Genomic DNA, 24689 nt, shown 5'->3' with positions numbered 1-24689 from the left:
AAAACTGTGAAAAGAAAATCAACATCACTTGCGATAATTTAGACTATTTGAAAACAAATCAGAAATCATGCCTATATTTTTATAAATTATTTGTGTCTACATGAAAACCCCATAAAATAACAAAATAAATAGAAAGAAATTTTGCTTATGGAAATAGGTCATTGGGATCTTTTCTATATGCATCCCTTCAAGTGTTCTTTGAGTAATAAATTGATCAGTTTTCAATACAAAATTCTGCACAGAATTTTATGCACAAATGATCAAAACAAAACATCCTCTTGGGATCAGATATTATAGATATCTATGGAAATTTTTTCACTGTTCTCTTGAAGTACTATATTTATTTTTGTAGATTGAACTCACTGTTACCTTGTGTTAAGATTGCACTAAAGAAATTGAAAAATTATTATATTATTGAAAAACTATCTTCCACCTTTCACATTTCTCCTGCAATAGGTGAAAAAAAAGAAAAAAAAATAGGAACCATTTCAACAAATAATTTTATGATACAAGAAAGATAACTCATACTTAACTGAAAATAAATGTGTAACACAATTGGATGCACATCACAATTGGACAGTGGTTAGTTTGCATCCTATAGATATTATATATATGTATGTAAGAATTAAATGTGGGTTACTATGTTATGATAATAGGAGTTAAAATACTGTTTTTTATATGATTTTCAGATATTGTCGGGAAAAGAAAATAACAACAAAATACAAATGTATGTCCCTATATATATAATTTTCTTTATGAATACATGTACGAATAGAATAACTATGTTGCATCAATAATAATAATAATCTTTTAATATCAATTCAATCATATATGAATATAAGCTAATTTTTTTTTTTTGGATTTTTTGTTTGTTTGTTTGTTTGTTTGTTTAGTTTTTTTTGTTGTTTTTTTAGTTTTTTTTTGTATGTGAAGGGGGATGTTAATAGAAGCGCTGACACTGACAGGTCAAAATAAATAAACATGTATTGTATTCTTCTTTGATAGAAAAAATGCTTATAGTTATTGTATGAGTTGAAAAAAAAAATAAAGAATTATAAAAAAAAAAAAGGTTCGTTTAGGATTGTGCGGCCCTAAACATGTTTGACCCCGTCACATTCTGTATGTACCTGTCCCAAGTCAGTGGTTGTCAGTTGTTGCTGAATATCCTGTTCGTTTTTCGTTCATAGTTTTGTACATATATCTGTTTGTAATTTTTCTCGTTTTACAGTTGTCATTTCTTGGTCTTTATAGCTGACCATGCGATATGGGTTTTGGTGATTGTCTGAGGCCGTATGGCGACAATTAACTTCTATGTTATTTGTTTCCTGAACGAGTATTGTCTCATTGGTAATTATACCATATCTTCTTATTTCTATTTTTCAAAACCAACCTCTAAACTTTTACAGCAGGGATATAACTGTCAAAATAGGTCCCAAATATTACAAATTTAACGATTGATAATTGAAGCAAATGATATAAATGAAAAAAATATGATGCCAACTGTAAGAAATTAGTGACAAAAGGATATTTCACACCAACCTTTTTAATGAGTTTAACACTAATATTTTTTTTAAAAGAAAACAAGTCTAGTCATTATCGCTCTTGTACGACATGCATATTGCAAACTGCACGAAAATAATAACAAACGATATCTTACATTATGTGTTTCATGGTTGTAATGCTAATTTTGTTCATTTATATTTTTTACACTTTGTCCTTCAAGTATTTCGTCTGTGCCTAACTATTTGTTTGGTGACGAGTGTCCGATCTTTTATTATTCTATATGGGTCGGAGTTCATTTAATCACTTGTAAAAACAAGAAAACCGAATAACCAAGATCATTTGATTTCACATACAAGTATAATGATAATGTTCTATTAGTTAACACGTTATTGCTTTTTTCCCATGTCTTTCCATCAATATATTTTCATTTTCATGAAGTAGAGATTAAAGAAACCACAGATACAGCTTCCTTCACTTCTATTTTAAACTTAAGCGTCTCGGGAGTATATGTTGAGTTTCGAAGAGAAATACCAACAGATCATTCTATTATCTTTCAAGTGCTGTTCAGAAGCTTTACAGAAGCTTTTCAGAGAATTCAGTATGTTTTTGATTATTACATACAAATAACAACTACTGATCAAATGCCTATGAAATCTGCTAATACTGCATCATATAATTGTCATATTCGTATTTCATTCAGTCTGCTTAATGTTTTGCTTAAATTGCAACTAATGAGTATCATGTAGACGGAAACATATATTGCGTGCCAAAAGATAAGTTTGGTATTATTGATGAGATTTTACCTTTTTCAGATGACTCGATGACAGCTTTATTCTGATCTTTAATGAATTCTATCTCTTCGATATGGCATTTAGCTACTTGTGCTGACACTTGATGAACCGCGTCTTGATGTAAATCAACAATAGTTTTTGCTGATTCTGCTACGTGATTCAACATATTTTTGTTGTCTCTCTTACAGTTTTGTGAAAGTTGTTCGACATTTATGGTCAGACATTTTATTTCCTCTTGAGAAATCATTTGATTCTGTATGACCTCATTGATATTCTAAAATAGTAATGCATGTCTAAATATTTCTTGCAAACATTGACTCAACATGTAACACCAGTATTTTGTTCTTGTTATGGATGTATAAATATCGTGCGCTCAGGGAGGATTGAGCGCTCACAAACATATTTGAACCCGCCCCATTCTTTATGTGCATGTCCGGACTGTATATGTCGTTAGTCATATTTGTTTGTTTTTTGTTTGTTAGTTGTTTTGTTGTTATGGACCTCTCCCCTTCATGAATTTTCCTTGGATGTCGGTAGTTTTGTTATACTTTTTAAAATGAAATGAATTTGCGTTTTTCAATTGAAATATGAAATAATAGGTATTTCAAGTGAGGAGTCAATTCATGAACAGCAGAGTTACACACACCAATTGTATCTTAGTTAAAAAAGAGGGAACATTCATTAAAAGCAGAATAATCTCTGCTGTTGGTGATACCTGTCAGGGTTTGGTTTTCTTCAGTTGAGTTTCCTAACAAATAGAATTGATTTCGGTACGGGTCAATTTGTCAGATATATATTCTGATTGGTTTCACAAACTCCATAGTTTTGGTGTATACTGCTGTCTGTGAGGTGTGTCGTTAAAAGTTGGCGTTTTATGGGTTTAAAATAATAAAGCTGCGTCATATTTCACCATCATTGCCATATCAAGTGAACTAATGTGAATCTGTACTTATACATCCCGTCATTGTGTTATTGTGCTAAGGTGAATGTTTTGCCATTTGATAATGGGCTTTCCGTTTTGAATTTTCTTCGAAGTTCGGTATTTTTGTTATTTTACTTTATATTTTAATTTGTCTGATGATTTTAGAAGGATTCTGAGTATGTCAAATCTAACTACGTTTGTCTTCGAATTAAGTGTCTTTGTGTTTTTAAAACTAGATAAACAATTTTCCAATGCGTTGTAAAGTGTAGTTCATAGATGGTTTTAGCTGTAGCAGTCGTAATTGCTTATCCATAACATTAGTTCACTTGATATGGCCATGATGGTGAAAGATGACGCAGCTTTATTATTATTTAAGTGCTGTTGTTGAAAGACCCACAGGTAGTTTTAATATGTTCAAATCTAATAAAGATATATAACAATTCCCTCTTAGTACATTTGATTTTGCTCTTGTTTTAGTCTTATAAGTTTTCAATTTAATGTGATATCACCAATTCACGTTTATTGATACAAAGAGGTGTGGAGTATATGCCAATGAGATACTATCTTAACATATCCAATAACCAAAAACGTGTACTGTACATATATTATATAAATCAAACCAAACATTGATAACTCATTAAACATATCAATGAGTGCTTGCAGTTTGAAGTACTATGATAATGGTTATTGCTACACTCATTATTTTTTTGTTCAATTAAGGCTGACACTAACGTCTGTATTACCCGCATATCGATTAAATGTACTGACTGTACTCTTTGTGAGTATTTAGATTTTGTATTGGGTTGAGCGGTAGTGTAATTCACCATTGTTCAAATAGAAGAACAGAGGAATCGTTTCTATTGTTGCAAGAGAAAGTGATGATTGTTTACATGTTTTCTACTGATTATTCTATTTCAAGAGAAATCTTTCTATTTATCGTTAATAAAAATCTCATAATTTTATGACGATATCATTTGATACTTTCTGTTCTGTAGTTCCGTACGAGTATTTGTAAATTATTGGAGTGTAGTCTTTTCTTTAAAAAAACATTATTCTATTTCTCAAGGAATTCTTCTCAGATGCGTCACTAGATACAGCGATGTTTTTGATGACTTCATGAAGTATCCGGAAATGATTTGACAAGAACTGTTTGATTTTCGTTGCAGTTAGCAGATGTCTTGTAAACGGATGGAGCTTGCAAGTGTCAATTGAAAAAGCAGAAGAAAAAAATCATTTCATCAGGTATTTTTTGCCAACAACGCACCGTCGAACTTGAAATAGTGGTTATCACATATATATAAATAAGGAGATGAGGCATCATAGTCAAAATGACTTGGATTTGAGTCGCTATAATTTAACGTATGGCCTTTAATAATGAGCAAAATTCATACCATATTGTCATCAAACAGTACCAACTAAAAATGTTAAAGACTTCAAACAAAATGTCAAGATGGCTTATTAATGATAAAAAAAAACATACAACAAAATTGCAAACTCTTAAAAAAATAAGACAGGGACAAACGAAAGATGTGAGCACTTAAACCTTCCCCATCATGGGTTAATGGTGTAAATGTAGTAGCAAAATATAAGAATATTTAACAGGCCTTTAAACAACATAACTGTAAAAATTGAGGATGTGACATCCCAACTGTAAGTAATTGTAAAAGTTCAATGATAAGTTAATATTGATATTAAAAGACCTTCGAACAAAAAGGGATGTTGAGATCCCCGAGCCCGAAGGAGTTCTTTTTGTGAGGCGGTCTTTTAATATCAAAATCAACTTAATCATTGAACTTTTACTGACTTACAAACCGTCAAAAACACAAGAAAAGTACACAAAGAAACCACTTGCAGAAGTCTAATTCCCTTGAAATGGACGAGTCTACATATATTCAACTTAAATGATAGTTAAACAGTACTCAGACTGATCTCTACAAATAACAGTTATCTAATTGCTGCGGAAACGGACCGATTAAATAGCAGTACATGATTTAAATATTTATCTATTTATGTTTAAGCATTAAAATAACACCATAGGATAGTTTTATAAAATTTAAGGGTAAATCTATATTTTTGAATCCAACTTTTCAAAATAAGGATTTTTTATTTTATAAATGAGTAAAACAAAACCCTATACCGACCTCATTTACAACTGACCAATGAATGGTCTGCACTAAAACTTCTTGTTATATATATTTGATGTTTCTAATTTGTCAGTAATCATGAAGTAAACTCGCAAAGACCAGACCATATGAAAACAGTAGGTAAACTCTTCCAACAATTAGATATTTAAATAGATAGTTTCACAGCTTTTAATCGAACAGACCTAGATGTATAGGGTCAGATAAATGTTTATTTTGGTTTTGCTTCTTTAATTTTCCTACACGGCGTTACGTGCAAATGCAAAATAATTAGTGTTGTCTGTTCAGTCAAATTAATTAATAAATCTTGTTTTGTTTGTTTTTTTTAAATTAAAAACTACGCCTGTAAATTTTAAAGAATAAAATCGTTTTAATAGCCTAAACTAAACATCTTTAGCATCAAGTGATGTTGGTTTTTGTGGTTCGATCACAACGTGTATAGATGAGATATTTTTGCAAGGCTGATCATCATTCTTAAATTGAAATACAATGTATTATATGAAAACAAACACTTTTGTTTTAGCCTTTCGTCATTCCCTTTTCACGTGTAAATGAAGCATAAAAACCTTTAAAAAAAACACGGAATCTATATATACTTAGATATACAGACACTTTACAAAAATTCTTGTATTTGCATTGAAAATTTTGAGACTAAATTCATTTTTACATATCCGGGTTTTTTCGAGAGAAGTTCGGGTTTTTTCGAGAGCGTCCGTGTTTTATCGAGTAATTATACAAATTTCCTCTACCTTAAAATGTTATGTGTCAGTGTATTTACGTTCAAAAACAATAAACAAAAGGTTCAAATTAAGTACTTTTCAAGACACGAAACCAATGCATTCATCAGTTTGATAATGGTGTACTCACACTTACATTTTAAAGCAAGTATCGTTCATTTGTATATATTGTTGTTTGTCATATCTTATTAATTACATGTACAGTATATATTCGTGATGTCAACAATCTAATGTAAGCATAGACTATTTGGTTTGAGACGTTCATACATATAGTGTTAAGCTGATGAACTATTCATTTCATTGTTAGTTACATATGAAATTTAATTAAAATTTAATGGCAATGGGAATAATAATGGGGCGGATTAAGTGTGTATTTGTGTGTGTGTGTGTGTGTGTGTGTTTTATTATTATTATTCATGGATTTTATTTTTGCGGGGGCAGGCCTCTTTTAGTAGGATATTCTTTATTATATGTAGTATTTTTCTGATTCTTCACTGCTTTCCAGTAAGTTTCTTTCTGCTTTTTAAAATCTCCGGGGTTCACCACAAAAAAATATTATTAACTGTAAAAACAAAAGTAGCATGAAATGAACTTGAAAAGATTATGAGTCCCTGTAATATGTTTTAGAGACTGTTTTATAAAGGATCAAGTAATTTCTAATTTAACACTGGAAAGTTGTGGTAGAACATTTTCCGAAAATATGCACTAAATTGAAAAGGTTAATTTTGATCATCGTAGTAATATGTTTTGGTGATTTGTTTGGAATATATGATATTGTTCTTCACTTATTTACAGTTATAAACTAGAAAAATCTTTTTTTTTAAGTCGAGAATACCTTTTTTCTTATTAAGATTATCTTAAAAAAAAAAAACGGACCATTTGTTTAAAAATCAGGACGGTTTCACAGTTGCTCTCGAAAAAACCCAGACAATATTAAACACTGAATTTATTGGTTAAATACAAGGATATTGTGCTTCTTTGTTGCTCAAAACATGTATAGTATTCCAAATAAGATGGGTAGTCGTGTAAAAAACTATTATAATTACGAAATAGCAGGTAATTGACCTTATCGCATGTTTTATCACTCGCAAAAACCCGATCTACACTCGAAAAAAATGGACCGATTCACTCGAAAAACCACGATCCTAGCAGGACACTATACCTACTGTGATATGTACACATGATCTTATCTTCGTGTTTATGAACATGGAATAATTCATGAAGTTTAAAGATTGTTGTTTGCATTATGTCCAGTGGCAAATAGTTCATGCACATGTTTGTCCATGACGACAACACATAAATTTTAAAAACAATAGGTAGGTCTTGCAATAGGAGTTCGACAGACTGGATGGACGTGAAACTTGGAACACCAATGAGGGTATATTGAATGAGGACAGAAATTTAGCCTTGCAACTGCGGGCCAAACTGGGCCCCTCAAATAATTGGTGCAAGAGTTTTCTTCTAATTTGCAGAGAGCTTTATTCTATGAAATAAACAGTGAAGACGGTCATCGATATTTACGTGTAGGTACCAATATCATATAACGCATTTAATTTAGGTTAGGTACTTTCAGCTCACTTTAGTTACTGTGAGAATTCATGAAACTGTATTGTTTATTGTACTTGAGTTTTTGGTATAATATTCTATACTACCACTCTCCTTGTTAGTCTCATGGGAGTGTGTTTGCCTCGAGAGAGGGAGGTCGTTGGTTTGAATCCCGATTGGGTCAAACAAAGACTCTAAAATTGCTTAACGCTTAACACGCAGCATTTAAGAGTAAGAGAACGGAGTCAGAAATATGTCCGGGAAGGGTGACTTTCCTTCCTACGAACTGTTAGCTTGCGAATTTACACTTAAAACATCCTGCTCAGCGTGTCGGTTTAGTACAAAGCAAGGTTGATATTCATATTATATTTACATGTTACCGTCCTGAATATGCATTTAATTTGCCGCTGGACGTCATCCATCATCATCATTTATATTTCCGTTAATATACAGTGAAGTGTTTTTCTTCTACTGGTTTATATCAACACTTCTTTAATTACCATCGATCGAAATTAAAAACAAGGCAGGTGATATTGTTCAACCAAACAATCTGCTGGGAAATCTTTGCCGGTAAATGCTATTAAATCAAATGTGTTTGGTTAGATATCTTTGACAGTAAATATTAGTAATTAAGTCCGTATGTTTTAGTCATAAGGCGGTTTTGAGCTTATTATTCCGTATAGGCATCTTTCTACTTCAAAAGACTGTATGGTAACTCTTAATGTTTTGATTTGTCTGTGTCGTTGGGTTGTTGTCGGATCAATGTATATCTTTATATCCTTTCATTTAAACTCAAGTATTGACTTGAGTATAGAAATATTGTTGACATCTCTCGACTTCTCCCGTCCGACAGTATATCCTTAAGCTTGCTACACCAAATGAATAAGGGGTACTTCCGTTTGCTGTTCGGATGTATACATATGCAGCTTGGTCCGGTCGAAATAGAAATGTCGTATATATCCGATGTCGGTTTAGTGAGAGCTTCACGCTATATAAACGTTAAAGAAACATTTGAATAACCCTTTGAAGGAGAAATACGATCTACGCAAAAGTTAATTGATTGTAATCTCTAAACAACAACAACGGTCAGCTAAATCTTCAAATAAGTCAAATGACTGATTTTAACACTTTTTGGCGCTTTTGTAAGGACAATTGTAGATGGAAAAAAACATTAAATAACAAATCCGATTAGTAAGAGAATATCTTTAAAAAAATGAAACGGCTTAAATAAATTTAATCCTTATATAACATCAATTTTTTATCCAATTTTTGCTTTTATGACAACAATACCAGATATAAAATAAAACTTGAAACAGCAAATTTTGTCACCTAGACGAGACTCTCGTTGTTGTTCGCTTCAATACATGTCCACTCCATGAAAAAAAACTCTGTTCTAGTCACCTCCGTCTAATTTATTTGGATAGGATACAATTTAACTCATGATGTGGACTACCTTATTTAATGTAAAAAGAATTTAAATGCAAAGAGAAAAATGAGGAAAGAAATGCTAAAATTTACGCTAAAAAAATCATATAAATAAAAAACAAATACATAAATTTTAAAAAGTGTTTGAGACGATTATCAACTGAAGACTAATGATTATACCTCACTAAATGAAGCTGGTTTAATTTAATTGATTGCTCATTTAATGTCAAGTGGCAGATATGTCATTCGTATGCACGACAAGATGCAAAGTTGAACGTCCTGAAGCAAATGAAAACAATTTTAGAGTGACAATTTATTAAAATAGAGCGTTGGCTAGACGAAAAACGTATAGTATGCCCTATTAGGTAAAAGTTGAACTATGATTAAAATCGTAAGCTATTGAGCCCCCTTTTTTCTCATCGATAGACGAATGCCAAAAACAAAACGACATGAATTTACAATTGAATAACGCTTGTTCGAGGTACAATTAGTAAACAAAAGATATTCTTTACAAAATAAGATCGTCCCAGGTATCTTAGAAGATAGCAAAGTGCTCTCGACCAATGAAATTGTAGGATTTGGTGTTTCTTAATTGTGAAGAATGAATGTAAATCATGTTCTTAGTTAGGGATTATCCTATTATTTGGGTCTATTTACAGTTCAAAACATAGAGTTTCTATAAATGAGTTACAAATGTCCCGAAGCACATTTATCCGATTGAAAGGATTTATCACACAGTGATTGAAACTGACTAAAAGTTGAGTTGTGAAACAAACAAACAAAAAATCAAAATAAGTTGAAGTCTACTGGTGCAGTAAAATTGGTACCTTTAATGTTATTATGAAAACAATAATACCTTCAAATTACTGAAAAATTAAACAATATCAAAACAATACAAGAAAAGAAAAAAAAAGTTTTAAAATAAAAAAATAACCTGAATCTTTAGCTTTTCAAAACTCTGATTACTGGACTAGCGGTTGGGAAGAATAGTTATTTCAAATATTCCGATAAAAAAAAAATAGGAATTTAATATAAGTTTTGAATATATTTAAAACTTTTAAAGGCATTTTATATGAACATTCCCCTGACATAATGAAATTTAAAAAGCCGGACCAAAATATTGGCTGTGAAATAAAATGAGTTGTAACTCAAATGTATTTATTGATTTAAGCTAAATGAAAAAAGATATAAGTCTAGGTTAGTCTATGAAAAGGTATATACTATGAAATTTAGAGCGAGGGGCTTGCCCATCTTAATTTCATAGTATACACCTTTTCCTGGAATATAGCAAAGTGCTCTCGACCAATGAAATTGTAGGATTTGGTGTTTCTTAATTGTGAAGCATGAATGAAATTTTGTTCTTAGTAAGGGATTATCCTATTGTTTAGGCCATCTTACAGTTCAAAACAAAGGGATTCTATAAATGAGTTACAAATGCCCCGTAGCCGATGTATCAGCTTGAAAAAAATTGTGATTTAAACTGACTAAAAGTTGAATTTTGAAACAAACAAAAACAATCAAAATACGATGAAGTTTACTGGTGCAGTAACATTGTTACCGTTAACGTTATTATGAGAATATTAATAACTTCAAATTACTAAAAAAAAAAAAAAAAACAATATCAAAGCATCATTCAAAATTATAAGTCGAAAATAAACTGACAACGTCATGACTAAAAATGAAAAGACCAACATGCTCACAACAGAACACAAAACAAAACATAGAAAACTAAAGTTTGGACAACACGAAGACTGATAATAATAAAAATAATAAACCCTCCACTAAAAATTACTACAAAGAGTTAATGTCTCAACAATAGAAACTTCGAGGACCATATCACATATGTTAATGCCTGTACCAAGTCAGGAATGACAGTTGTTATCCATTAGCTTGTTTGTTTGAGCTTTAGATTTTGTCATTTGATTAGGGACTTTCCGTTTTTAATTTTCCTCGGAGTTTGGTATTTACGTTATTTTACTTTTTACTAAATCTACAAAAGAATAAACTCAAATATAAAAACAATGTATATTTATCACCGTTCAAAACACAAAATTGCACCTTAAAAAACTGATCTCCAAATAAAATATTATATCGGTTATTGTCTTTGGCAAGTTCTTCATTCTCGCTTTAAAATAAACGTTACAACATGATTTTGTGTTTATTTTTTATTTCTATTATATTTTTCACCTTTTTCATATTTATATATATATATATATTTCGCAGATTAGATCATGAATTGGCATTACGCCAAAGACTCGTGAAAAAATATGTGAATTCTGTTAAGTTCTAATTTTTGATATAATATTATTTGTAACAACTTACATTGTTTATTTCAGATCTCATTGATTCTATAATCGGAACTATAGCCTCTCTGTTGTAGTCTGTATATTTGAAGGTGTCAACGTGTTGCTCTATGCATTCTTTATAATATGGAAGTGAATGGATCTCTTCAGCTAACCGAACAACAGAACATTCTAAGTTTCCCCACAATGTTTGAAGCTCATTTTCCGAAAGGTCGTTTATATCATTAAGATGACATAATCTATTTCTCCCCTTTCTAATTGTATCTAACCATAATCTTCTGTTATCGGATAATTGAACACAGTTATATAAAATGGCGAACAACAAGGATATATCATATGTCTTTGGATCTGTTTCTTTTCTAACTGTAACACAGCACAGACATTGCTGAATAACTCGTCCTCCGGATCCTTTCATAAAATGACCGGGTTGTGAAAGCCCAATTTCATATAATTTCTTGAATTGATCCTTTCCAAGGCGAAATTTAAGTGAACTTGTTTGAAATAAAGGCAGATTGGTGCATTGACAACACTTATAATCTCCAACAAGATGAAATATTTCATGTTTGTGATGTTCAAGAAAAGTACTAATGTTGTTGTTATAATCAGGGCATCCAAGAACACCACTTACAAAAAATGTTCTAACAACTGGTAAGGATATCTTATGGCAAAACATAATCAGTCTTAGGAACTGTTTTTCAATATCAACGTTTGCCTCCATTTCCCTGAAATAAGAATTGATATTTTTACTGTAGATACCATTTCATCTTATTCGCCAAATATTTATAAATTTTATAGATAAAACATAACGAGTACTTTTCTATGTTTTTTTTGTTCAACATGAAACTTTGTGAATGTTTTGGTTTGACGGATATGTTCCAATTGTCGTAACCATTCTCCAATACTTTACTCTCAACTGTGAGAATTAACACCAAATTTGAGCTAAGCATGAGCTACACGACGAGAGCCACACGAGAAGAAAAATATTTTTATTCTTCCTGAGGTCCTGATATAAACCAATGGTTTTGATTTGATACGTGTTGCTCAATCTTAAGTTTTAAAGTAGTGTATTTTCGTTATTTTCCGCTATGTTTTTGAATATTTCTCTTCAACTTATGATCTTTGATTTTCCCTTGCTATCTTTAGCCTTTGTTGAAGGTATGTTTCAAGTCATGTCAGTCGTTAAATGCTGATTTATTGCATGTTGTGATACATGGATTGCACTCATATATGACTGTATGTAAAATTGAGAATGGAAATTAGGAATGTGCGAAAGAGACAACAACCCGATCGAAGAGTAGAAAACAGCCCAATGCCACCAATTGGTCTTCAACACAGATACAAAAAATCCCGCACTTGGAGGCGGGCTTCAGCTGGTCCCTACATAAACATGTGTACTAGTTTAGTGAAAATGACGTCACACTTAACTCCGAAACATATAAATGAACTAAAAGTGAAAAAGTATACAAGACTAACAAAGGCTAGAGGCTTCTGACTTCGGACAGGCGCAAACATGCGGTGGGGTTAAACATGTTTTGTGAAATCTCAACTCTCCTCCTATTTTGTAGCCAATGTAGAATAAAGCAATACGCACAGTAACACTCAGTTAAAATGAAGTCCGTGTCCGATGTCAGAATACGTAACAGAAGAAACTAAGCAAAATGACAATGATAAAATAACAAAAAAGCCGAACGGAATAACCCTAGTGAATGGCAAAATCTAAAGAACAAACACATCAAACGAATGGATATCAACTGTCATATTCATGACTTGAATACAGTGTACAATGATTGTCTTATGTAGAAAGTGGTAGGGTAAACCTGGTTTTATAACTAGCTCAACCTTTTTCAAAGAACTACTAGCAGTTACTGACATGCCAGCTCCAGGCATCAATCAAACTGACTGAAAGATTAAGTACTCCTTATATAAAAAATCAAGCACAGTCCCTCCCGTCAAGGGTTTATTATCATAAAGCCAACAGTAGTACACCGCTGTTCAAAAGTCATAAATCGATTGAGAGAAAAAATCTGGATTAAAAACTAATACCGAGGGAAACACATCATACCATCATAAAACATACGAGAAGAACATAACCCGTATCATGCCAACAACTGGTTTTAGAATAAATGTGTGTATTTCCGATTCAAAGATCCTATGAGTGAATCAATATTAATTTTTAAAAAAATGTTGTCTTTATTGACCTGACAATAGTTCGTAACTAAATATATTCTGAATAACGATTGATGTCCATGTACCGATGATAACATTTAGTAAATGTTTTGACAAGTTTGTGATGTCGAAAATCCTAGTGTTATAATTTTTTGCAGTAATACAGAGGTTTATTTCATTAAATCAAATACATTGTTACATACACGAGCGAATCGAACAAGCTGAGATAAATAAACACCGTAAGATGATGACAAGGGAACGTCACAATCTAAGGATGTATAATTAACAATAGGGAATGAAAAATCATCTCTTTTATCATAAAGTTTTGTGTTAAACTTCCCGTTAAATATATATAGGTAGCGATATGCTACATGTATGTGCTAATATCTCAATTCAATTAAGAGTTTGAAATCTCCCGCTTATATGGCAATGTTAAAAATACCGCTATGACAACACTATGTGACAGAAATACAATACAAACAAACACAAGAACATTCAGCACAGAGAAATACATTAATAAATGATATAAATGTACATTACAACATGTAAAATGCAAATTAACAACGGAGACTAAGTTTACAGTACACTGCACATGCACCAGGTACTAGGATGATTAATTCATACAAAATTACTGAAATCTTAACAATTTTAGCATTTGTGCTAATTATTAGATGGGGTTTGTTTCAAAATATATGTGGCCACACTTGTGTTCAGTTTTAATATTTTAGAATATTTTGTATTTGATACATAACATATATCAAGTTTGAATCTGAACACGAATGCGGTCACTTCTCATTTAGACAAAACCATTTGAAAAAATTACGTTTTGTGGCATATTTGATAGATTTTAAAATATTTAAGCTTAAATTTAGACGTCTTTATTGACCAAATCAGTCCAAGTCTTTTACATAAATTAATTGAATCGATACTTGTTTAGAAAATGTCAAAAATCTGTCCTCGGATGTACTTCAAATTTTAGGCCGAAATAAGCCCTTACCGGACCGTCTAGCCTTTTTATTTGCATATAATATCAAAGAGAAGAGTCATTTAGTTTCAATATTCAAACGTGTTTTTTATTTATCCATATTTAAATGATTTAAAAAAAAGTTGCATGCATACTTACGTTTCTTATTTCAAAAAGGATGCTTTTAACAAACGTTGTACTTTTTCTTCAATTCCATTACTGATGGTATGTTCTGTTTTATGCAATTCTGCAAAAAATAAAAGACTTTGGGAAGTACACCACTAATTCTTGACCCCATTGCTTTCTATGTTAATTTCCTCAATTTCAAGCAGGCACAGCTTTTTTGTTTTAAGTTCAAATAAAGTGACAATCATTACATGTCAAAGCAACACTTTATTGTTGTGCCACGATAATTGACAGTATTTTTTTAATAATAACCTTCATTCATTTATTTTCATTCGTATTTCTCGGCGTATATTTTCCGCTAAACTAGGTAATACATATTGTCACTTTTGTACATTTGCTTGTTATGCAGAATGATTTTCCATAGTTACAATATAACTACCGTATTAAGTTATTAATGCATCCTACTTAATCCATATTTATCATTTTATAATGTCAGAATTATCCAAATTCATACTTGTCAACTAGAAGGCCATTTTGGTTTACTTTCATATTTATGTACACACGTTCTATTTTTAGGTGTATTGATTTACTTGATCCTTCAAACGTTTTGAGAAAATATAGTCAGTTTCAACTTAGTGCTCAGACTGAACAGCTGATTTCGACAGTTTACAGTTTTTTTTATTATTCATGTATTTTTGCACACACTGCAAATTATTTCACATATATTGTAATTTATTTATAATAATTAATAACTATTATTAATGATATTAGCTTTTGATACAGCTGCTTTTATTTATCTTAACAAATCTTGCTTCTAGTTTTCCAAAGTTTGGACTTTCAAAATAGTTTAATACTGTGACTTTTATAATTGATATTTGCATAATATCTGCCAACCATTTATAATAACGGTTAGCTCTTCATCAATGATGTCTTGTACTGAAGAAATCAGCATACCTTTAATGGCAGATATAAAGAACTGGTTTCCAGAACTTAGGATGTACCAAAATAGGTACTTCAGATCTGACAAACAGGCAAAATGTACCCTGTTTTTAAAATTTTATTTAATTTGTGTTTATTATTCAAAATCATAAGTCAAAAAGTGTTCTATATTGATCACAAGTCATTCGGCTTTAATTTGATACCAAACCTATCTCAATATTCTACATATATTGAAAGTTACACCCATGCCTAGGAACTATTTTGTGTTAAATATGTTATACTTTCTGGTATGTGCTTTCTGGCCGGGCCGGAATTAGTGGTGCTACACCTATAACAGAACCAAAGTTGCCATATTGACCTCAGCATTACTTAATTTCATTCTAAGATCTATTTCAGTCAATAAAAAACATATAAAGCTTTAGTCCAAGTCAGGAATATGACAGTTGTTTCCCATGTTTGATGTGTTTTATTTTCATTTTGCTATTTGATTAGGGACTCTCCGTTTTGAATTTTCCTCAAAGTTCAGTATTTTTGTGATTTTACTTTTTCCAAACACTATTATACTGATTTTAAGGTCAAATTTGACTGCTAGTAACATATGTGTTATGCAGAGAAAACTGCATATAGGGATATTACCAATGACCAATATGATTAATTTGTTCTCAATACCATGGTTCTATTTGTAAAGTTCTACTAGGAAAACAATGTGCTTACCATTAGATAGTCATATTTGTATCAGAGGTTGTTCATTAAGATAAATACATTAGTCCAAACCAAAGACATAATTGAGAAAATTGTCCCCCTATTTTTCTTCAAATAGGAAAATTGACATTTTTGGTATAAACCCTACTTTTGTGGTGCAATATAGTTTATTAGAGCAATTCATATATCCCTCAGCTGGATAACTTGCAAAACTGGTCCAAAATTGCATATATGTACAGTGAGATTTTGGATTTCTTATATGAAAAAGGGACGAAAGATACCAGAGGAACAGTCAAACTCATAGATCGAAAACAAACTGACAACGCCATGGCCAAAAATAAAAAGACAAACAGACAAATAATAGTACAGATGACACAACATAGAAAACTAAAGACTAGGCAACACGAACCCCACCAAAAACTGGGGGTGATCTCAGGTGCTCCGGAAGGGTAAGCAGATCCTGTTCCACATGTGGCACCCGTCGTGTTGCTTATGTTATTACAAATCCGGTAAATAGTCTAGTTCGGGAGGTCACATTCGTGAAAAGGGAAGGGTATTGTAGTTACGCCATAAGGAACATATCCGATATCATCTGTGAAACGGTTATTCCATAACGGTCAACCAACTCGTGATGGCGTCCGTAAAATTTACGAAGGGATGATTTCAACTTCACCATTTTGAACTCTTGGTTTAATAGCTTCCTTGTGAGCAGCAATCCTCTATCAAGGAAATCATGATAGGAAATACAAGCCCGGGTATATATGAGTATATACCAATTGAGTAGATTGTAAAAGGCTACCATATAAAAACCAATAAATTATGAAAAATTATTGATTTATTTCACCAAGAGCTATTTGTTTTACAATAAACAAGTCATAATATACATGTTTTATTGATTTTATTCCCAAATAATGCAAAAATAAGAACTTGGGGTCTTAACTGCATGAATGTTGTATGACCATAAAAGGCAAAAATACCTTATTGTGTCAATTTAAGAGCTGTAATTTCGCATAAACAGAATGTTTCATCCACAAAAGTTGATTAAACATGATAGCTGACATCAAATATGACCAATTTTCATTGGAATAGATAAAACTTCTAAATATTGAATTTCTGATGATTCTCTGTAATATGAAGTACACCACTAATTCGTGGCCTCATTGCTTTCTATGTTAAATTCCTCAAGTTTCAAGCAGGCACAGCTCTTTTGCTTTAAGTGACAATCATTACATGTCAAAACAACACTTTCTGGTGTCTTGTACTGAATAAAGCAGCATACCTTTATTGGCATATAAGAACGGTGTTCCCGGAACTTCGGATGTATCATAATAGGTACTTAAGATCTGACAAACAAGCAAAATGTATCCTCATTTTAAAATTGCATGCAATTTTTTTTATTATTCAAAATTTTAAGTCAAAAAGTGTTCTACAATGATCACCAGTCATTCAGCTTTCATTTGATGCCACAATTACCTAAATATTCTACATATTTTAAAAGTTACACCCATGCGTAGGAACTATTTTGTGTTAAATATGTACTACCTTCTGGTATGTGCTTTCTGGCCGGGCCCGAATTAATTTTGTTACACCTTTGGTTCAAGCATTGTTACATACAATTTCATTGATTATGATTATGATTTAGAAATGAAATATTTACATAACTTTGAATTTTTCAGAATGCTAAGGAATGCTAAGGACTTTTCGCCCCATGAATGAATTAACTTATTTGTACTTTGCAAAGCCTGAGGAATTTCTGGTGCTCAATGCCCATCAATTTTGTTCTTTATTTGACCTTTTAGGTTTTCATATTCTAGAGTTACATATGGTAGCTGTTGTATACTAGTATCTATAATGAGTTAATTTATAATCACTGGATCGATGACACTGCTGGTGGAGGTTTCTGCAGTCATTAGGAAGCTCTTGTTGACAACAATTAGCATTGATATTGTCATAGTTATGAATAGATTGTTTACAATACTTTGATATAAAAAAAGAAAATGTTGTATGATTGCCAATGAAACTTCTCTCCACAAGAGACCAAATGACACAGAAATTAACAGCTATAGGTCATCGTACGGCCTTCAACAATGAGCAAAACCCATACCGCATAGTCAACTATAAAAATGCCCCGAAATAAAAAATGTGAAACAATTCAAAAGAGAAAATTAACGGCCTAATTAATGTACAAAACAATTAACGAAAATCAAATATGTAACACAGAAACAAACGACAACCACTGAATTACTCATTTAAATGATGACGCAATTATGAGTTCGGTGATCGTTATGGAATATCCGTTCCACAGATGTCAAGGGATATGTCTCAATTTTCGTAAATCCAATCCCGAGCTTTTTTCCAAGATTGTGATCTATTGAAGTAGACTTTTCACAGGATTTAAACTTACATGAACAACATTACAGGGGTCATATGTGTAGCAGAATCTTCCCAACACTATTTATCAGCCCAGTTTTTTGTAGGGTTCGTGTTGCTCAGTCCTTAGTGTTTGTGTACTTTTGTTTTTTTTACATGGCGTTGTCAGTTTATTTTTGACTTATCAGTGTGATTATCCCTTTAGTATTATCTTTCCACTCTCTTTTAAATTATTCTTTACATGATTCTTTGATATGTGTTTTTGTATATATTTAAAAATGTGTGTGAAAGATGTGAAATATCTAAGCAGCATGTACACCTAATTCCCATATTGGCACTTTAATCTTTTCCAAATCTCAACCTGATCCATTGCTCCCATCGGCAGAAAGTTAATTATTTTTTCATAACCGACTATTATCGGATTTCAAAAGAGCTAAATGTCTCGTTTTGAGTTGGACCAGATGATATACTCTCTATTTATTTTAGACTCATGCAGTCAATAATTGTTTTATTGAGATTCCAGTTTCCAAGATTACTTTTGGTAGAAAACTGATACAGTAACTTTATATAGAAGCATTGTTCAGCTCTTGTATTACATGTGCTGTAGGAGGTGTTATGTGTTTACAATGTAATCTAATAACGCGCGGATTATTTGTTCTAAGATGTTAAATGTGATGATTTTGAGTTTTAAGTACGTATATGTTTCATTATAAAAAAAGGAGATGTGGCATGATTGCCAATGAAACAACTATCTACTAAACTTCAAATGAAATGGATGTAAGCAATTATCGCTACCAAACAGCCTTCAATAATGCAAAAAATCGATACCGTATGGTCGGATATAAAAGGCCCCGACATGAAAAACATAAAATAATTCAATTGAGAAAACTAGTGGTCTAATTTATAACAAAACAATTTACGAAAAACAAATATAAAACATGAACCAATGAGAACCCCTGAACAACAGGCTCCTGACTTGGGACAGGAACATACCGAATGTGGCGTGGTTAAACATGATTTTCTCTAATCTGAGACAGTGGTGTAACAGTACAACATAAGAACAATCTATTAAAATCAGTTTAAAAAGGCATAACTCAAATGGTAACAAACAGAAATACATCTTACAAAAACACAGAGTGGCATGTCATTTCTTGCGTTGTGTCTTATTGTAAGGACATATTTGTTATTTTCCACGATAAATTATTAGAGCTAAACCAGAGTCAAAAACAACTCAAACTCCACACTTGTAAAAAATCAGAAACCATGCCAGCGGTGGTTTAAGGTAGATTGGGGTTCTGTATCAAAATCCATAGATTTTTTAAATTTTTTGTCAAAATGAAGTCTATACCATGCTTTTTTCAAAAAGATAATAAAAAGTATGGGTCACCTGGATTTTTTCACGCTATAAGTTGTGTAAAATTGTCAGATTTTGTATAGATTATGCATGAAAAAGCCAAATTTGTGTGATAAAAAAAAGCACACCATAGAATTTTCAGAAGCTCTAATAATATGCTTTTATGTTAGAAAAAGACACAAACGAGGCCACAGAACTCGTTTTCTTGCTACATAATAAAGTACGTCAATTCACAACACATTCTTTGTTTGTCGTTAAATACAGCCATCAATGAGATAAAACACATAAATTTCTATATGAACATGAAAAGTCATGCACATAAATTACATACTACTCTCGAAATCTGCTCATTTAATCTAAGATCTAGACCGAGTGTAATATGCTTTATAAAATTCCAAGATTGAGAAAGACACCTGAGCAACATTAAAGTTATTATTTCAGTAGGAATTTTATGTTCAATTTCTTAAATAATGAATAAATTTATTGTAAGTTAACCTTCTAAAATTTCTTAAATAATGAATAAAGTTATTGTAAGTTAACATATGTCTAACTGTTTTTAATGTTTACGTTTCAAACTGCGTTATCTGAACACAAACAACAGTCAACCATTTTGTTTATTGTTTATCCTGCTTGAATTCCTTCCCTTTAGTACAAACATTTTTTTTTCATCTTGCTAGATAGATATTTCCTTTTTAATTGATTCCCTGTACCCAAAGTATTACCTTTTTCCAATATCTGAACTTTAGGCATAAGGCAACATGTTTGTACTTACATCTTTTAAAATACCTTGTTTTCTTTTTTCTTTTCATTTTCTCGTATTTTGATAATGATCCACCTGGAAGGTAAACTATAAATACATAACAGGAAATACGTCATTCGTTTCTACATGTAAATTGTTCGTGTACGTAATCGATAAAAATTTAAATCAAGATAAATAGTATGCCTGGTTAAATACTTTTTTGTATGAAAATAAGTTTAAAATTAAAAGTAAAACGAGCACTCTTTGACACATTCCCCATTTCCATTCTCAATTTTAATATCAATTGTCTTTAGATGCCAGGCATGGTATCACTTACAAAGAAAAGTATTGAAAGATGAATAATGTGAATCCAATGTTCCTGTCCTTATAGCTTTTCCTTTAATTTTAGTTGATTTTATGTTGTGAAATGACACTTTAAGTTCTCCGAACATAGAAAGTGAAAGATTTAAACGGTCTTAATGTCATTAAATGGGTATCCGGTAGAAATTTGCAATATATTGTGATTATCAAACAGACACGTTGAGTCCTCCGTACATAATTAGACAGAAACCGTTCCCTGTGCTAAATTTCAATTAGAATAAAAGATAAAGGAAGTTTATCCAATGCACCGTGGCCTTCCTTTTTTGATATTCGTTGAATTTCATAGATTTTGTATATATATAGTAAAATGGCAGATCATATCGAAAATAAAAAAGTGATTGAAAAAACCTATTGTTATTGATGCTTAACCTAACTGTTAGCTAAATTCGATAGACTTTAGGCTATTTCATGAAGATTGAAAGATCAAGCAGATTTATGCAATTGACTGGGACGCCCTAGCTTTTTCCTTCAATGTTTAGAAAATGACATATTTCAAGTCCTATGAACATATCAAAAACAAAAAAAAAGTTTGAGAAAAATCCCCTTTGGTAGTATTGCTATCCATACCTAGCATAACTGTAAGCCACTGTCGTTTATGTGGTTGAGATCGAAAGGAAAAGGAGGTCTATTCAATGCATTTGCATGGCTTGACCCTCCCATTTTCATTAAAACTTTACTCAGTATTCGTTTGCAATATATTTTTTTTACATAAAAGCGCTTTGAAAGTGTTTGTTATGGTTTTCGTAATGGTTTAGATATTTTTCAAACGTTCATAAATAGTCCGTCGTAATGAAATACATTTGTTTGTATTCATCTTTATCAATAAGATTGATAAACTGTAAAGATACATTCGTACACTTTATAAAGTTTTATGATTGTATTCGAGGACAATAAAACGATTTTATCTGCAATGTGTACATTTTCCCTTTGAACTTACTGCCTAATATTTTTTCAGTGTTAAAATCTATCGATAGGATTTCTTACCTTTGAATTATCTCATTGATTTTCTCTACTATAAAATATTTACAGGATTTTCTTTACTATAAAATATCAACATGATTATCTCTACTATGAAACATGTTCAGGATTATCTCTACTACAAAGTACAAACATAAAAAATTGTATCCACAGGATAAAGATATCTAGTATTTTATGCTCTTCATAATATCTACAGATTTCCCTCTACTATAAATTATCTACATGATTATCTCTTCTTTAAAATATTTGCAGGATGTTCTCTACTATAAACTATCTAAATATTGTCGCTACTATAAACTATCTGCAGGATTTTGTTTATTAGAAATATCAAAAGGACTTTTTCGGCTTAAAACTATGTACAGAATTGTCTCTACTATTAACTATCTATATTTTCTCTACTTCAAAATATCTAAATTATGTTCATTACAGTACAATATTAACAAGATTGTCTCGACCATGAAATATCTACTTGATGATTTTTGATTTAATATATATACATAACCTCTAATATAAAAAATAACCACTGGATTTTATCTACTATAAAATATCTGCTGGATTTTCTCTACATCAAAAAATCGACAAGGTTTTTCTCTACTTTACGATGTAGATTATTTAGATGATTAGGTGATTGAGCTATGAAATAATTGTTCTGTTCCTTCGTACTAAAGTTCAAACGGAAAAAATATATTGTTATATTATTACCACTGAAACACATATAATGAAATATGTTCCTTTCGGAATATTAAGGGTATAGAAAATTTCTTCCAAAAAAAATATATCTTGTCACATTGTATAATAAAGTTCCCAGCGGAACTGCTTTAACCGGAACAAATATACGTTGACAAGTAAAGCAATAAATAACTCAACGTACGAGTTTGCATTAAATGAGATGTCAATGTCACGGAAACTGCATTTCAATGGTATAAATAACTGAAAGACATTTAGAGGACAATTTGATAAAGCTAGAAAAGTCCGACCTGTATCAAGTCAGGAATATGACAGTTTGTATCCATTCGTTTGATGTGTTTTAGCTTTGTTTTTTTGCCATTTGATAAGGGAATTTCCGTTTTGAATTTTCCTCGGAGTTGAGTATTTTTGGTATTTTACTTTTTATATATCGGTATTCAAAAAATTAAAATCGTGAAGAGTCCGTTGATTTTTCTGTAAACATAATTATTAGTTTTGAATTTAAGGAATATATTTAATCTATGCATGTCGCCGTCAAGTCAAATCAGGTAGAATTATTATTTTGTCTCGGTTACAAAAAGGATATTAGAACAAAATAATAGTTGTTGATACATATCATAAAACATTTCATGTAAAAATAAGATGTGGTATGATTTCCAATGAGACAAACTTTTAGCCTAAGACCAAATAAAAAAGAAGTTAACAACTATAGGTCGCCGTACGGCTTTCAACAATGAGAAATACCCAAATTGCATAGTAACTTGTAAATAAACTCATCATAGATAGTAAAAGACCTCAAAATGTAAAATGTAAAACAATCCAAACGAGAAAACTAATGGACTGATTCATGTACAAAAAATAATCGAAAATACTACCGAATAGTAGTAAGAGTCTCCTGACTTGTGACAGAAATATAAAACTATTGTGGGGTAAAACATGTTTGCTGGCGCCAAACCTTCTCCTAACCTTGGACAGTGATGTTTAGGTTACACCGGTGAATTACCTGTTTGAATTGTTTTACACTAGTAATTTTGGGGCCCTTTATAGCTTGCTGTTCGGTGTGGACCAAGGCTTCGTGTTGAAGACCGTACTGTAACCTATAGTTGTGAACATTTTATACATTGTGACTTGAATGGAGAGTTGTCTCTTTGGCACTCATACTACATCTTCTTACTTTAATAATAATATTACAACAAATCTGTTGAAAAGGTTTCAACTCAATACAAAGCACAAAAAACAAGTAAAAACAAAATGCAAAAGGCACAGTGTATAGATCTAAGAGTGCTCTCAATTTATGACAGCTAATCCAAAGCCCAATAAAAACAAACAAAACAATGATCTATCTAAGACTAGCAATTTCATAGTGATAGTTTTGTAACAACAATCTAAGTTGCCGATTTCGAATTCAGATTAAGAAAATAAATTGATTAGAAGATACTGTATATAATCGGGGTATAGTATTAGAACAGCGCTTTTACCAAACGGTACAACTGTTTGTTAATGTAAAAAGTAAAAGATTTATGTAGACTATCTCAGTGAACACGCTACAACATAGCGTGGCCTTTTAAATTAGACAATACAGTATGAATGTTCTCATTGTTGAAGGCTGTACGGTGACCTATAATCGCTTACATCCATTTCATTTATCTGGTAGATAGTTGCCTCAATGGCAAATATACCACATCTCCTTATTTTCGAAAGAATATACTTATTTCTAACCCCTCCTCCTCATAGGAGTTATTTGCTCTTGAATGAAGTTTTTCATTATATTTGTCTTTATTTGTTTTTTGGGGTTTAAAATTAGGTAATAGAGAGAAAGTATAGGTATCAGTAATGATCTTCTGCTGTATTGGAAAAACTGTTTTTAAGATAATTTTACATTACATCAGGATTATTACCGTGCGTTTCAGTCGTAT

The 24689-nt window shown here is 31.3% G+C and overlaps 1 protein-coding gene across 1 annotated transcript in view; it reads right to left on the bottom strand.

Moving 5' to 3' along the window:
* Nucleotides 1-20836, bottom strand: part of LOC127725935 (uncharacterized) — a 94561-nt gene extending 73725 nt beyond the window's left edge. The window contains exons 1-4 of the mRNA XM_052233240.1: nucleotides 20761-20836; nucleotides 14657-14744; nucleotides 11387-12089; nucleotides 2307-2568 (exon numbers count right to left, since the gene is read on the bottom strand). Coding sequence (XP_052089200.1) covers nucleotides 2307-2568; nucleotides 11387-12085 — 961 coding nt within the window. The 5' untranslated portion in view covers nucleotides 12086-12089; nucleotides 14657-14744; nucleotides 20761-20836. The remainder of the gene's footprint in view (nucleotides 1-2306; nucleotides 2569-11386; nucleotides 12090-14656; nucleotides 14745-20760) is intronic.
* Nucleotides 20837-24689: the final 3853 nt, after the last annotated feature.

This window comes from Mytilus californianus, unplaced genomic scaffold (genome assembly GCF_021869535.1).
Source record: "Mytilus californianus isolate M0D057914Y unplaced genomic scaffold, xbMytCali1.0.p SCAF_15, whole genome shotgun sequence".
In the NCBI taxonomy this organism is placed as follows: domain Eukaryota; kingdom Metazoa; phylum Mollusca; class Bivalvia; order Mytilida; family Mytilidae; genus Mytilus; species Mytilus californianus.
The sequence above is the reverse complement of the archived record's forward strand: the minus strand, read 5'-3'. Positions and strand labels throughout refer to the sequence as shown.